Source organism: Scyliorhinus torazame, chromosome 3, assembly GCF_047496885.1.
Source record: "Scyliorhinus torazame isolate Kashiwa2021f chromosome 3, sScyTor2.1, whole genome shotgun sequence".
NCBI classification, from domain to species: domain Eukaryota; kingdom Metazoa; phylum Chordata; class Chondrichthyes; order Carcharhiniformes; family Scyliorhinidae; genus Scyliorhinus; species Scyliorhinus torazame.
In genome coordinates this window covers 188845737-188859362 of record NC_092709.1, presented here as the reverse complement: position 1 = coordinate 188859362, position 13626 = coordinate 188845737, and the positions used below count along the sequence as shown (strand labels likewise).

At 45.7% G+C, this 13626-nt stretch overlaps 2 protein-coding genes across 14 annotated transcripts in view; one reads left to right on the top strand and one right to left on the bottom strand.

Moving 5' to 3' along the window:
- Window positions 1-13457, top strand: part of LOC140408851 (amyloid beta precursor protein binding family B member 2-like) — a 466668-nt gene extending 453211 nt beyond the window's left edge. For 11 of the 13 annotated variants that reach the window (XM_072496628.1, XM_072496629.1, XM_072496625.1 and 8 more), the window contains 4 exons: window positions 721-804; window positions 6335-6450; window positions 6859-7038; window positions 9215-13457. In XM_072496628.1, the coding sequence (XP_072352729.1) occupies window positions 721-804; window positions 6335-6450; window positions 6859-7038; window positions 9215-9382 (548 nt within the window). In that variant the 3' untranslated portion in view covers window positions 9383-13457. The remainder of the gene's footprint in view (window positions 1-720; window positions 805-6334; window positions 6451-6858; window positions 7039-9214) is intronic. The other 2 variants (XM_072496638.1, XM_072496630.1) reach the window with 1 other exon arrangement.
- Window positions 1-13626, bottom strand: part of LOC140408853 (putative methyltransferase NSUN7) — a 300900-nt gene that overhangs the window by 85290 nt on the left and 201984 nt on the right. The window lies entirely within an intron of this gene.

Below are 13626 nucleotides of genomic sequence, written 5' to 3'. Positions count from 1 at the left end.
TTCCGAAGTGCTTCACTGGTTGTAAAGCACTTTGGGATATACTGAGGTCGTGAGAGGTATGATATAATACCGGACACTTACTTTATCTTCCTCTTTATATTGTCCTATGTGTGTGCCTTAATTGTGTTGGTCACATAAACTAGAAAATTACCAAGGGTTGGCCATGAAACTGAACAAATTAAAGTTCAAAATATTTTGACATAAACTGCGTAATTCTGAGTTTCCGAGAAGGTAGAACATTCATGGATTTAAGAAATTAACCCATCTATAACCATACAATTACCAAATCTCCTATCATAACATTATGATGCATTGAACCATGTTTCTAATTGCATTTGCAGTATTGTCAGTACCACTATATTTTTGCAAATTCATATACCTCTATAAATGGAGACAATTCAGTGTTGTGACGGCTTTATAATACATTATTACAATTTTTATATATATATCATTTTTTAAATCTGCAATTACAGTGGTCCAACAGTATGTTGCCTATGCAAATTTAGATTATCGTGTACTTATTTTAATTTATTAGTTTTCCACTGCCAGTGATTTCCTGTCCATCTAAATTAATGGGGAGGAATCATGGGTTGGTGAGCATGCAAGCAGAGAACTTAGATTGTGCCTAAATAAATTATATCAATGTAATAAAATGGATATTACTAATGCATGCAAGAGAAAATGTAATTTGACATGCCTAAATTTGTTTCTGCTCTGTAGTAGATTTCCCAACACCAAAGACGGAACTGGTACAGAAGTTTCACGTTCAGTACCTCGGTGTGCTGCCTGTGGCCAAACCTTTAGGTAAACCAGGGTGGTTAAAAATATTTACCACACAGTTATTGTTTTTATTCTGAATAAAAACAGGCCAAAATACTATAGATAGGCATAATTCTTTAACACAACATGCCACTAATATGTATTGTAAAGGGTAAAAATCATTCTAATGTCCATATAAATGTGTTGGAAGTGATTCTCCGTTTCTGAGACTAAGGGCTGGATTCTCTGATTCTGCGGCTATGTCTGCAGGATCTGTCTGGTATTATGACCAAAAAGTCAGCCCCGCCACCAATGCTCCGCCCAGTGGGGGGCTAGCAGCCGCACCATGTAAAACCCTCGGCTTTACCTGCCAGTGCGGACACAGAATAACCGGTCCGCGGCCATGCGTGGACCCGGCCAGCCAAAGACTGCCCCTCTGTAACCTCCCTCAATACCCCCGAACAATCCCCCCCACCAGTCCCCCCAGACCCCGCCGAAGCTCCTCCTGCCAGCGGATGTGGCAGTCCGCAGCTGCCAGACGAGGTATCTGAAAAGTGAGAGGATACGCGCCCCACGCCATCGGGAACTTGGCCCATTGAGGGAGGGCCTCAGATGATGTCCTGAGGCCGTCCCAATGGCGTGCGGCGTGCTGGAGTACTCAATTTTTGAGGGGGTGGAGCATCGGGAAAACAGCGCTGCCCCCAATTCCAGCGTAAAAATGGATTCTCCAAGCCGATCGCCGAACGCGATTTCGGCGTTGCCGATTGGAGATTCCAGTCTTTAGTGCTGACGCCAAGGCAGAATTTGTGGACTCTCACGACAGAAAAACTGCTGCCACACCTGGACCGATTCCCTACTGCAAAGGGGCTAGCACCGGCGCCACATGGAACACAATCAATTCTAATAAGAAACGGTGCCGTATTCGCCAGTTTCACGATTGACACTCAAATGCTGACGAGCTGCATATACACACTGCACTCACCACACACACCATACCAGCCAACAAGATGACAGCAAGGACAGCAACCCCAAGGTTTACCGATGCCGAGCTGGAGACCCTCTTGGCTGCAGTGGAGCAGCGGATGCCCTTGTACCCTTGTCCGGGAAGGAGGCTCCCAGTTGCCGCTGCTCACTGTGCCTGGGCAGAGGTGGCAAAGGCCGTGAGCGCTGTGGGGAACACAGTCTGGATGGGCCAGTAGTGCCGGAAAAAACAGTACAACCTCCTCGGAGCGGCCAAGGTGAGTAGGCAGCACTGTGCCCCTGGCAGTAACCCACGTCCCACGCACCCGTAACCCCAACCCCCCCCCGGCCGAACTCCCACGTTGCCCCACATGCCAGTACCCATATTGGCTGCCATGGCAGGGTCCCCTGACCACTGAGGCCATCAGCTGCCCTCTCCCTGGGCTGCATGTGTCGGACTGTCTAACGCTGTTGTTTTCTGTGTGCCCCCTCACCCCCGGAGAAGGCCATGCGCAACTGCTGGGAGCGGGAGAAGACAGGAGGGGGACCGCCGGACTGCGGCCTCTCACCGTGGCCGAGCAGAGAGTCCTGGACATGGTCACCAGCCCAGAGGAACGGGAGGTAGCCAAGGTGGAGCTTGGCCGCGGGCAAGGGAGTGAGACCCCGTTCAGTTGCAGTTCCTTGTGACACATGTGGCAATCTTCCCCCCCCCCCCCCCCACTCCTACCTCCACACGACACTCACACCAACACCACCACCTCCCATGGGGGAGATGGCGCAGTCACTGGCTGATGTGACACAAACCCAAAAGGTGGTGGCACAGTCGCAGCGTGATGTGGCCCAGTCCCAGAAGGTGATGGTCCACTCCGGTGCTCTATAGGGCCGCAAGCGTGCGGATCCTGGTCGAGATCAGAGTGGGCCTCCAGGACTGGCAGTGCCGGGTATCGTGTGAGCCTCAGGGGATAGCTCCCCTCGCACCTCCATCCCGTGGATAAGCCCGAGGGCCATTTGGCATCCGGAGGGAAGAGGAGGTGAGGCATCCCGAGGGAGGTGAGGGGGCCCCTGCCGGTGACTCCTGCAGGGGTGGTGCCGGAACATCGCAGCACCTCAGACACCCCACCCAACACCCCACCCCTCCTCCTGTCCTTGGTGCATCTGGTGGGCAGTGAGCAGAGTGGGGTGGCACCATGCCTCCTGCGATGCCCAAACAGCAGCTGGCCCATCCAGGCCCTGTCGCCCCAGAAGACATCCACCAATGGGGATCCAGGTCGCAGGGCATGAATTACAGCAAGCCGCCTCCATTCTGGGTAACCACATAGATGTTGCGTTAGGGTCCGTAAGGCCAGGAAGTTAGACACCAGTTAAGTTGACATAGGTGCAAGGCACAGTTTAGTTATTGGGGCTAAGGCACAAATCTGTATATATTCATTCACATGAAACAACTGTTGCCACCTTTACCACCTGCCTCCATACTCTGTCTGATGGGTGTGAGAGGAAGGCCGGTCTGGACTGGTGGGTGGAATGGGTGAACGTTTGAGGGGGGGGGGGGGAATGTTTGGACCCTGTGGGGGGCCTGGGCTCCCCGACCGTCCCCACCACCCCAGGGATCCCAAGCACTGCCAGTCCTGGAGGCCCACTCTGATCTCGATGTGACCATGTGATGGAATGGGCAGCTCTCCTGCAGGGATCAACCAGGTGGACGGAGGACAGTGCTCCGGTGGGCAGGAGTCAGACATTGTCATATGATGTGGAGCACCAGAGCTCATCACAAAGTGGGTTGTCATCATTCTCCAACCCATGGACCAGACCCGGTGTTACTGCCAACCTAGGGCCCCCACCCCGTAGTGCGGCAGGTATGTATCACTGAGAAAGTTGCAGGCGTAATCAGTGTCCCATGCTCGTTGGCCCTGGCGCACATGTCGTGCGGCCTCCCTTGCGTGCATGGGCTCCGTGTCCTGCCCACCCTTACACTCGCCCACATCCACCTCGTAGGATGAGGCCTGGCGTTCCTCCTCCTCCCAACACCACCCATCTGCTGTGCGATGTTGTGGTGTATGTAGCAGGTTGCCACGATGCGGGTGACCCTCTCAGCATCATACTGGAGGGCCCCTCCAGAGCAGTCCAGGCACCTGAACTGCATCTTCAGGAGGCCGAAGCACCGCTTGACCACGCTCCTGGCCGCTGCATGGGCTCCATTGTAGTGGGTCTCCGCATCGGTCTGTGGGTTCTGGGTAGGCGTCATCAGCCACAACCGCAGTGGATAACCCGTCACCCGGGAGATCTGGAACATGTCAGGAATTGCTGGGTGTGTTAGGATGAAGGAATCATACTGCCCGGGTACCGGGCACAGACGTGTATGATGTGCATCTGAAGGTCACATATCAGCTGCACACTCATCGAGTGGTATCCCTTTCAGTTTGTGTAGAGCGGCCTGTAAGGGGACATGCATCCCACAGCACCTCGGACTCCTCACCACAACTCCCACTCCCTACCCCTCGTCCTGTCCCTGACGCATCTGGTGGGCAGCCCCTGGACCCGGGGCAACCCGCCGATGGCAGCGAACCCCATTGCTCGGGCATCCTGGTGGGCTCGGTCCACATTGAAATGGATGTATTGAGGCGCCTGGGCGTATAGGGTCTCCATGACTTACCCGGATGCACCTGTGCACCGAGTTCTGAGAGATCCCAGACTGGTCCCCACTCGGCGCCTGGAACAACCCCTTCGCGTGAAAGTTCAGGGCAACCGTTACCTTGACAGCCACCAGGAGAGGGTGTCCTCCCCTTTACCCCAAAGTTGCCAGGTGCTCCATCATCTGGCAGATATGTCGCAGTCTCTCTGATCTGCTGGAGTCTTCGACGGCATCCCCTGTCTGGCAGGTCCTCGAATAACAGGTGCTGCCGGTACACACGAGGCCTCATGCGGCAACTCCTCGGCCTGTTGGGCAGCCTGCTCTCCATCCTGGGCGGCTGCCCCTCTGCTGCATGCTCTGCTGCTGCAGCTTCCTCCTCCTCCTTGAGCAGTTCCACCTTGTACAGCCACAGGGCATCCCCCAGGGCTGCGGCGACTAGCAGGAAGGCGACCATTGCTGGTTGAATTCCAATATCTAATGTCTGCAGGGGGTGAAAGGCCAACATGTTAGCATGGTCCGTACCCTCATCCCCAACCAGGTCCACTGGGCTCCATAGGGACCCCGGTTGGCACTGCGGGCTCCTCCCCCGCGTTTGCCTATCCGCACCCCTGGCTCCGTTGGTGGCCGGCACCATGGGGGCCTCTGGCCCTGATGCCAGGAATACCATTGGCTGGCATTGCCCCTGCCAGGAGTATGCACCGCAATCCCCCTAGTGGCTACTGTGGGTGTTGCCCTGGGTGGGCTGCCGGGGGTGGAGGGTTGGGAGGGGTGGAGGGTTTTGGGGGGGGGGGGGGGTTGCCCATACAGCCAGTGTCACTGAAGAACCAGGGGCCAGTGTGAGTGGTTAGTGGGGTGCGCAGTAATGGTGGTCCATGTCTGGACACCGCCCCAGTCCCGTGGGGGGTCACCCCAGCCACTCGGCCTGTTCCACCCCATTTCCCCCCCCCCCCCTCCTCTGGCCCTGGCAGAGCACCCCCCACCCCAGCCAGTGTCCAGCCTGGCAGACAGCAGTCATTCCTCTCCATATCCTACCTCCCCTCCCTCAGCAACCACCATGTCAGTTTCACAATTTCTAAAAGCACAAGTGAACCGCGCCATCGGGAACTCGGCCCATCGGAGGCGGAGGAACGTGGAGGTCCCAGAGAACACTAGGTCGGGACCACTAATGATGTGCAAACAGTGTTTACTGTACATGGCACCACTGTTGAGGTGATGGAGAATCGCAATTTGGAGTCAAATCGGCGCCCAACACGATTTTAATGCGGAACCTATTCTCCGCCCAATCACCTTTTTCCCCCCCCAATCACCTTTCTCAATTTTAGCGTCGGCCAAAGGAGAATCCCGCCCGTTATTTCCAAATAAGTACAAAATGTAAAATAACTGAATTAATGCTATTTCACCTTCTACTTTTAGTATGTGGAGGCCAAGATTCTCCACAATGTCTCTATTGCTGCAAATCTGCCCTCCTTGATGTTACACTTAACCTGGCACTTAGAAACAAATGAACTAGGAGCAGGAGTAGGCCATATGGCCCTTCGAGTCTGCTCCACCGGTCAATATGATCATGGCTGATCCTCTATCACAATGCCATATTGCCACATTTTCCCCATACTTCCTGATGCCATTAAAAGCTAAAAAATATCACTTTCTTGAATACATTCAGTGACATGGCCTCCACAGCCTTGCGAGGAAGATATTTCCACAGGTTCACTACCCTTTGAGTGAAGAGAACTTCTGCTCCTTGTCTTTCTAGCCTGACAGCCATCCACTTATACAGGCTGACCGCCGGGTAGGAAAGCTGGTGAAATACCTTAAAAGATGTTTTGTGTTGCATGTGGGACACATTTTATTTCCATATTTCCCTTCGGAAAATCCTCACCCCCACCCCAAATTCTGCTCTCTTCCCAACTCCAAGTAAATATCAGCCTCTTGTAATTGGAAGAATGTTGACTAATAAATCTTTCACTTTTCTGCTGTGATTGGTAGGTATAGAAATACTGAATGGAGCAATTGAGAGCTTACTGACCACGACCAACAGGGAAGACTGGACATCTGTTATAATGAATGTTGCTGATGCAACTGTTACAGTGATAAGACAGAAGGTGAGTAATGCACTTTTCTGTGTAAGGGTATGAATTCCTCCTTTTCTCTCAGACAACAGCCTTGGAATATTTGGTCAGTCTGTTTTACATTTGAAATACATTGTAAATTGATATAATTAATTTAAAAGAATATATCAATGAAGACAAAGTGACCATGCTTCCATCAAAGGAGAGATTTTCCCACCAAACATTTGAAGGTATTTTCTAATCACTGGCTATTGGAGTGGCTTAATAGTTTTCAATTGATCTCTTGTACCTTTTAATTGCATTAAAATCTGTATTATCCAAATTTTAATCTCTTATTGCTAAAATATTTTCATTTGTCTAAAATTAATAAGGGACAGTAACCCATTATAGTCCTCTGGATGACAACAGTTTCTGTTATTTTTCTTCACTCACCTGGAGCAGGATGAAGATGAGGTTTTGCTGGAGTGCCGTGTTCGTTTCCTATCATTTATAGGAGTGGGGAAAGACATCCATAGCTTTGCCTTTATTATGGACACGGGAAATCAACGTTTTGAGTGTCACGTCTTCTGGTGTGAACCAAATGCAGGAAATGTATCTGAGGCTGTGCAGGCTGCATGTATGGTGTGTACCCTCTGAAGAGAGATCTTACTTTCATAATTGGACACTTTGTTAAATTATATTTAAAAGCTGCAAAGTCCTTTAAATCACAGTTTACAAATAAGGGGTCTCCCATTTAAGATTCTTGACTAACAAGGGAGCCAAAGGTTATCGGGGGTAGAATATGGAGTTGAGGCCACAATCAGATCAGCTATGATCTTGTGGAATGGCAGAGCGGCTCGAGGGATCAAATAAGACCACCCCACCATTGATGAGATCATGGCTGATCATCTACTTCAACACCATTTTCCTGCATTATCCCCGTATCCCTTGACATTTTAATATATAGAAGTCAATGACTAAACATCCAAAGCCTCTAGAGCAGAGAATTCCAAAGATTCACCAGCCTTGAGTGAATAAATTCCTCCTCATCTCAGTCCTAAATGGCCAACCCTTTATTCTGTGTCCCCTGGTTCTGGAACCTCCAACCAAGGAAGATATCATTCTTCCTGTGTCTAACCTGTCCAACCCCATTAGAATTTTGGATATTTCAATGAGATCACCTTTCAAACTTCTAAACTCCAGAGAGGAAAGGTCCAGTCTATTTAAAATCTTTCCTCGTAGGACAATCTCTCCATCCCAGAAATTAGTTTGGCAAACCTTTGTTGAACACCCCATGTGGCAACTATATATTTCCTTTGGCAAGGAGACCAAAGCTGCACAAAAGGTGCGGTCTCATCAAGGCTCTATATAATTAGAGACATTTTTACTCCTACACTCAAATCTGCTTGAGATAACGGCCAACGTACTATTTGTCTTAATTGCTTGCTCTACCTGCGAGTTAGCTTTCAGTGACTCATGAACGGGAACACCCAAGTCTCTTTGAAGTTCACCACTTCCCAGCCTCTCACTATTTAAGAAATATTCAGTGTTTCTGTTTTTCCTACCAAAGTGGGTAAGCTCACATTTGTCCACATTATAATCCATCTGTCAAATTTTTGCTCATCCGCTTAACCTCCCCAAATCCCCTTGAAGGTTCTTTACATCCTCCTCACAACTCACAGTTCCACCTAGTTTTATGTCTTTTGCAAAAATTCTCATATCCAAATTATTGATATAAGGCAGTTCTGGTTGTCACGCCGGTGGGATCTTGTGGTCCTGCCTAGGGTGCACTCATTCAGTAGGTTTCCTGGCGGCGTGGGGTGGAATCAGTGGGATATCCCATTGACCGTGGCAGGACCAGAAAATCCTGCCACCAGCCAACGGCGGGCTGGCTCCCACCGCCGAGAAACATGCCATAGGGAGGCCAGAGAATGTCATCCAGAGATCATAAATAGCTGGGGCCTGAGCACCATCCTGGAGCACCAACTTTCTGTTTTCTGTTTGTTAACCAGTTCTCAAGTCATGCTAGTATATTCCTCCAATCCCACCTGCTCTAATTTTGCTTGTATGGGATCTTATCAAAGGCTTTCTGAAAATGTAAATGTACCACCACATCTGCCAGTTCCCCCTTATCATTTCTGCTAGTTACATCCTTAAAAACTCCCAACAGATTTTTACACATTATTTCCCTGAAATCCACGCTGACTATGCCCAGTCAGATCATGATTGTCCAAGTGTCCATTTATCACATACTTTATAATAGTTTCTAGCATTTTCCCGACAAAGGATATCAGGCTAATAGGTCTGTAGTTCCCTGTTTTCTCACTGCATCCTTAAAAAGTGCCACCTTCCAGTCTGCAGGAGCCATTCCAGAGTTAATGGGTGTGATTTTCTGCGCAGCCCACTGTGTGTTTTGCCGTAGAAGCCTGCCATTGGCCAGTAGATCCCACCATTGTCAACAGGGTTTCCCCTTGAATGCTGCCCCCCCCCCCCCCCCCCCCCAACGCAGGGATGCGCTGTCAGTGGAACCGGAAAGTGTGAACGGCCAGAAAATTCTGGCCTATAGAACTTTGAAAGATGAGCACCAATACACCTACTATCTCTATAGCCATCTCTTTCAACACCAAGATGTAGATCATCTGGTCCAGGGGACATGTTGAGCCCTGCTGTCTCCTAACTGATTAAAATTGAAAAGATTTAAAAAGACGATTTAAATTTTTCCAGAAAATGATTTAAACTGTTTACATTAAAACCTCCAACTTTTCTTGCTAGGCTAATTATCTTAAGATTAATTGCATTCAATGTTTTTTCTGTGCAGCTTCGGTACCAGAAGTGTTTAGTTGCCAGACCTCCTCCTCCAAGGATGTGCTCTTCTGGTCCTCCAACAGACTCTGTGTCAAGGCGTGTCACAACCAGTGTAAAACGTGGAGTTTTGTCTCTCATTGACACTTTGAAACAAAAGCGACCAGTATCTGAATCACCATGAAGAGGATCTGGCAAGATCCCTTTAGACACTAGTCTAGGAATAACTGAGATAAAGCAACATGATCATGCAGATGTTGAGCCTTCAAGTTATATATGCTGATCCTCTTGTCTTCAACATATATTGTTTATTGTCAAATTTAATGTAAGACGAGCATGTTGTCTCATTCTTCATCATGACATTTTGGAGGCGCATGAATAACTTTCTGCTATCAACGTTTGAATTCACTAACCGATGGAAGGTGTCTGGAATTTCTATAAGCCCTGGATTAAATGGTTCCCAAGCAGCTGGGCTCACTGTCCATTCGGGCTGAAATTCTCACAACCAATCTTACACCAGAAGTATTTACTAGTGCACTTATTTTGTCACTAACACTGGTGTAACATAGTGGTGTTTAGACTATAATAGAACTGTTTCCTTTCAGTCAGTAGTATCTTTTTGGCCATTGCAGTTGTGTGATCATGTGTACCCAACTTATAAGGTGATCAAGAGTGATCCCCTGTTGCTCTGCTGTTTGCTATCTGTGAAGGAAGTACTAATCAAAACGACTTAAACTAATGTTGAAACATAGAGACATGCAGCTCACCAGTTTTGTCAGCTTTCATAAGCTCATTTCATAATCATTGTCCTAGCCACAAGATGTACATTTGCCCTGTAACATAGAACAATAAGTAGCCATAAAGCCATACATTTATTAAGTCCTATGAATATTTTTTTAGAAAACAAAATGTTTAATTAATCTTTAGTTACAGTATCAGCTTTTAATCATTTAAATTTTTACATTTTTAATAATCAGGAGTCATGTGTAGTATGTATTCTTTGTTGCTTAGGCCATTCATTGACAAAACCTGCGTTATTGCTTGATGCAGTTTCATTTGGAAATATGCCAAGAATACCTGGGAGTATTTCATCCCATTGTACAGCGGATTGCTGGCTATTTGTGTTCAACACCATGTTTGATTATGCCTAGCTACACTGTATAATCAAGACGCCAGCAGTTTTCTCCTGCTTTGACACAAAAGGGAATGTGAAGGGGTAAGGGTGAGGGAAGAGACCATGAACAGGATACCTTAATAGAATTATGAATTAATCAATGTCTTTTTTAAAACATTCAGCTCACAGAACAAGGGAAGTTGGAATGCCCACATCTCAATTTCCGTAAAAAGCAATCTGTCAAAACTGCTAGATTTTTTAAAAGTTCAACATAAACATTTCAGTGATGCTTTAGTTTTTATTCACAAAAGTAAAGAGTTAAATTTCTCTTTCCATTTTTACTTCAGGATGTAAGAGATGGATTTAAGTTAAAGATTGAAGGTAATTGAGTAAAAACCAAGAGGAAAGTGATAAATTTCTACCATAATTCCCCTAGTGAGCTGGAGGTATGTGAGATGATCAGAGCAGATAGATTTAACCTGAGTAGAAAACTGCTAACAATATTGCACCCAGTTTATGGAGATTATTGCTATTATGGCGATTAGTGGCGGCAGCAACAGTGGGGAATGAAGATTTCTTATAAGTGGGACTATGAACAAATACATAATGAGTAAGTGACCAGGATGAATAAACCCAAAAAGCTAACATTACAGATTTCACTTTACAATTATTTACCTCTCAGAATGGCACAGGTAATGAATGCCCTGTATGTAGCAATGTTGTTTAAGAAATCCCAATCTCACTTCCTGTTTTAAATGTTCTCCAAAAGGTTTTGCCTGGCTTCAAAATCAGTTAACCCCAATATTTGCTTTCTCTAATTTCATAATGCATCTGAACACAATGTAAATATTTCACTGATTTCTAAGAGTAGTTAAGAAAAGCAAAATCAAATTGCGAACTCCCATTTAATACTCTACCTGCATTTTATTGGTGGGAGAAGGAGGTGTCACAGGTACAGTTATAATTGCATTAAATTAAGCGGTTGCAAACTGCAGATATACAAATAGAATCTGCAGGTTATTTGCAAATAGGGGAAATAGAGGCCACAAAAATCAGTACAGTGCTTTCACAAAATATTTAAAACTGATGAACATTACAGCAAAGCCAGGTGTGTGTTTTAAAAAAAATGCAGGTTAGATTTGACCAAATGGTATGTCTTTGGAGGATTTTTTTTTGTCATTTGGTAAAATGCCCATTACCGTAGCCAGATTTTTTCTTTTTAGTGCTATAAAATACAAGACCTGTAGAAGAAAATCAGTTCTTATTTTTATTTTTTTAACAAGTAGGCCAGCTGGTTGTAACTAGATTACAAACATTATCTATGCATCCATTACAGACAAAATTGCTGTGTCCCTGCTTTGCATGCCATATTACTATTTTAAGCAAGACAGCAAGTGAACTTTAAAAAAAAAGCATATTAATGAAAATATTTTTTATTTTATTTATTATATTTTATATTGAAATATCTCGTAATTAAGTTGTATTATGTTCTACAGTCAGTTCTCACATTGTAGCTAGCATTAATTAATCTCTAAATATTGTAGACTGACAAAGTTAATATTTTAGTTTTTCTTATTCTTTGATTACAATGAGCCAAAGTATTGTTGTGATACAGGAACAAAGCCAGTTTAAAGCTGATTTTGTTTATGATAATTGTAGGTGTTGAAGTAAGTGTCAGGAGTCTGCCAGATAAGCTGTCATTCATACATCCTTTTGTGCTTCCCAACAATACCTCTTTTACTTGTTGGTTTAAATATCTGTGGAAATTATCAACTGGCTAAAGTCCGCTGCTTTGGTGTGTGTGGCGGGGGGGGGAGAGAATGTTATTATGCAGGAGCCCTATAGCTTCAAAAATAATTTCAGCTATCCATGTGTACAGTAACTGATGTTCACAATTCTGGTATTTGTGCCTGTTACACCACATGTAATCTTTCTCATTGAAACCAGGTAAATAATGTGGAATGCAGTCATGGACTTTGTGGACATTCCTTTTTTGAGATCTTGTGTAGGATGTAGCAGCTTCTATTCATCTTGCCCTTTACCTTTCAAAGGTTTGCTCACAAGAGACAAATTAATACAAGGGTGATTCAATTATTCTTCACTTTTAATCAGAAGCACGGCATTTCAGTGAGTATGGGGGAGAATCAAGACTACACTTTGTTGAGTCCAGCATCGTCTCCCTAGAAGCATGACCTGCAGCTGTTGAGTGTGGAGGATGGCAGGTTTGGTCCTCATATTCCAAAAATATGATTGGCATAAAACAAGAAATTCTTAAATTGCAAAAGGATTTTGAAATACATATTCAATACTTTGTTTAATATGTCACTCCTAGGTGTAATCTGACATTTACCAGAGTCCACTGGTGATGGTCAGTCTTGGGCCATAAAAGTTCATTGTATCCTTCTTGCAATTAGAGTGAGCAGCAGCAGTCTTAAAATTATAGGAGGTTGCTATCGCACCCGAGTCCGATATTCTTAGAGCAGACATTCACTGTACGTACAAGCAGAGACACATTTTGAATCATAGCTGCTTGGAGTTCTCTCGTTTTGTTGCACCTGAAAGGAGCACCGATGGCGTTGCCTTAGTGAATAAGTGAAGTGCATTTCATTGGCAGGTCGGAATGTTCTAACTATTTTCAGATCATTAGATGGCCTGCTTTTACAAAGTGCAGTGAGAACCCGTTGAATCAACAAGTCCTTTGTATAATGCAGTGTTGGTGCACAGTAACAGTGCAGAGCAAGTGTGACATATGTTTTTCTTTCTCTCCATTTGGAACTCCTTTTTAAAGCCACTGGCATTCTACATTCCAACAGTTATTACTTAGTTGATATGACTTCTGTGGAAATTGCAAATTTAACTTTGATGTCAACAGCCTTCTAACCTGTCTCATCACAAATTAAGTATGTTATGTTGCTAAAAGACTGAGCTGTGCAGCTCAGCAGCCGGTGAGGCTTCTGATATTTTATCTTTTATTTTAATCCTCATAACTATGTACACTTATTGCTATGGAAAACAATCTATGTTCGAGCTGTATAGTGGGCTATTAAGCAGCTGATTTACAGCACAATAGCTGTTCTCTTCTGCTTCCCACTGATTTTACACTTGTAAATGTAATCCATTGTGAGAATAAACTGCATAAAAATTATGTTCAGCTCTGCCTCTGATCTTGTAATTGATCACACCACAAAGAAAAACTCTACATATTGACAATCAGCGGCATTTTTTGTTATTGGTATGACTTTCAGAAGTCATGGTCTCCAACCTGCACCTGCCTGGAGCCATAAATAATGTATGGAAAAATAAAGTCCGCCAAC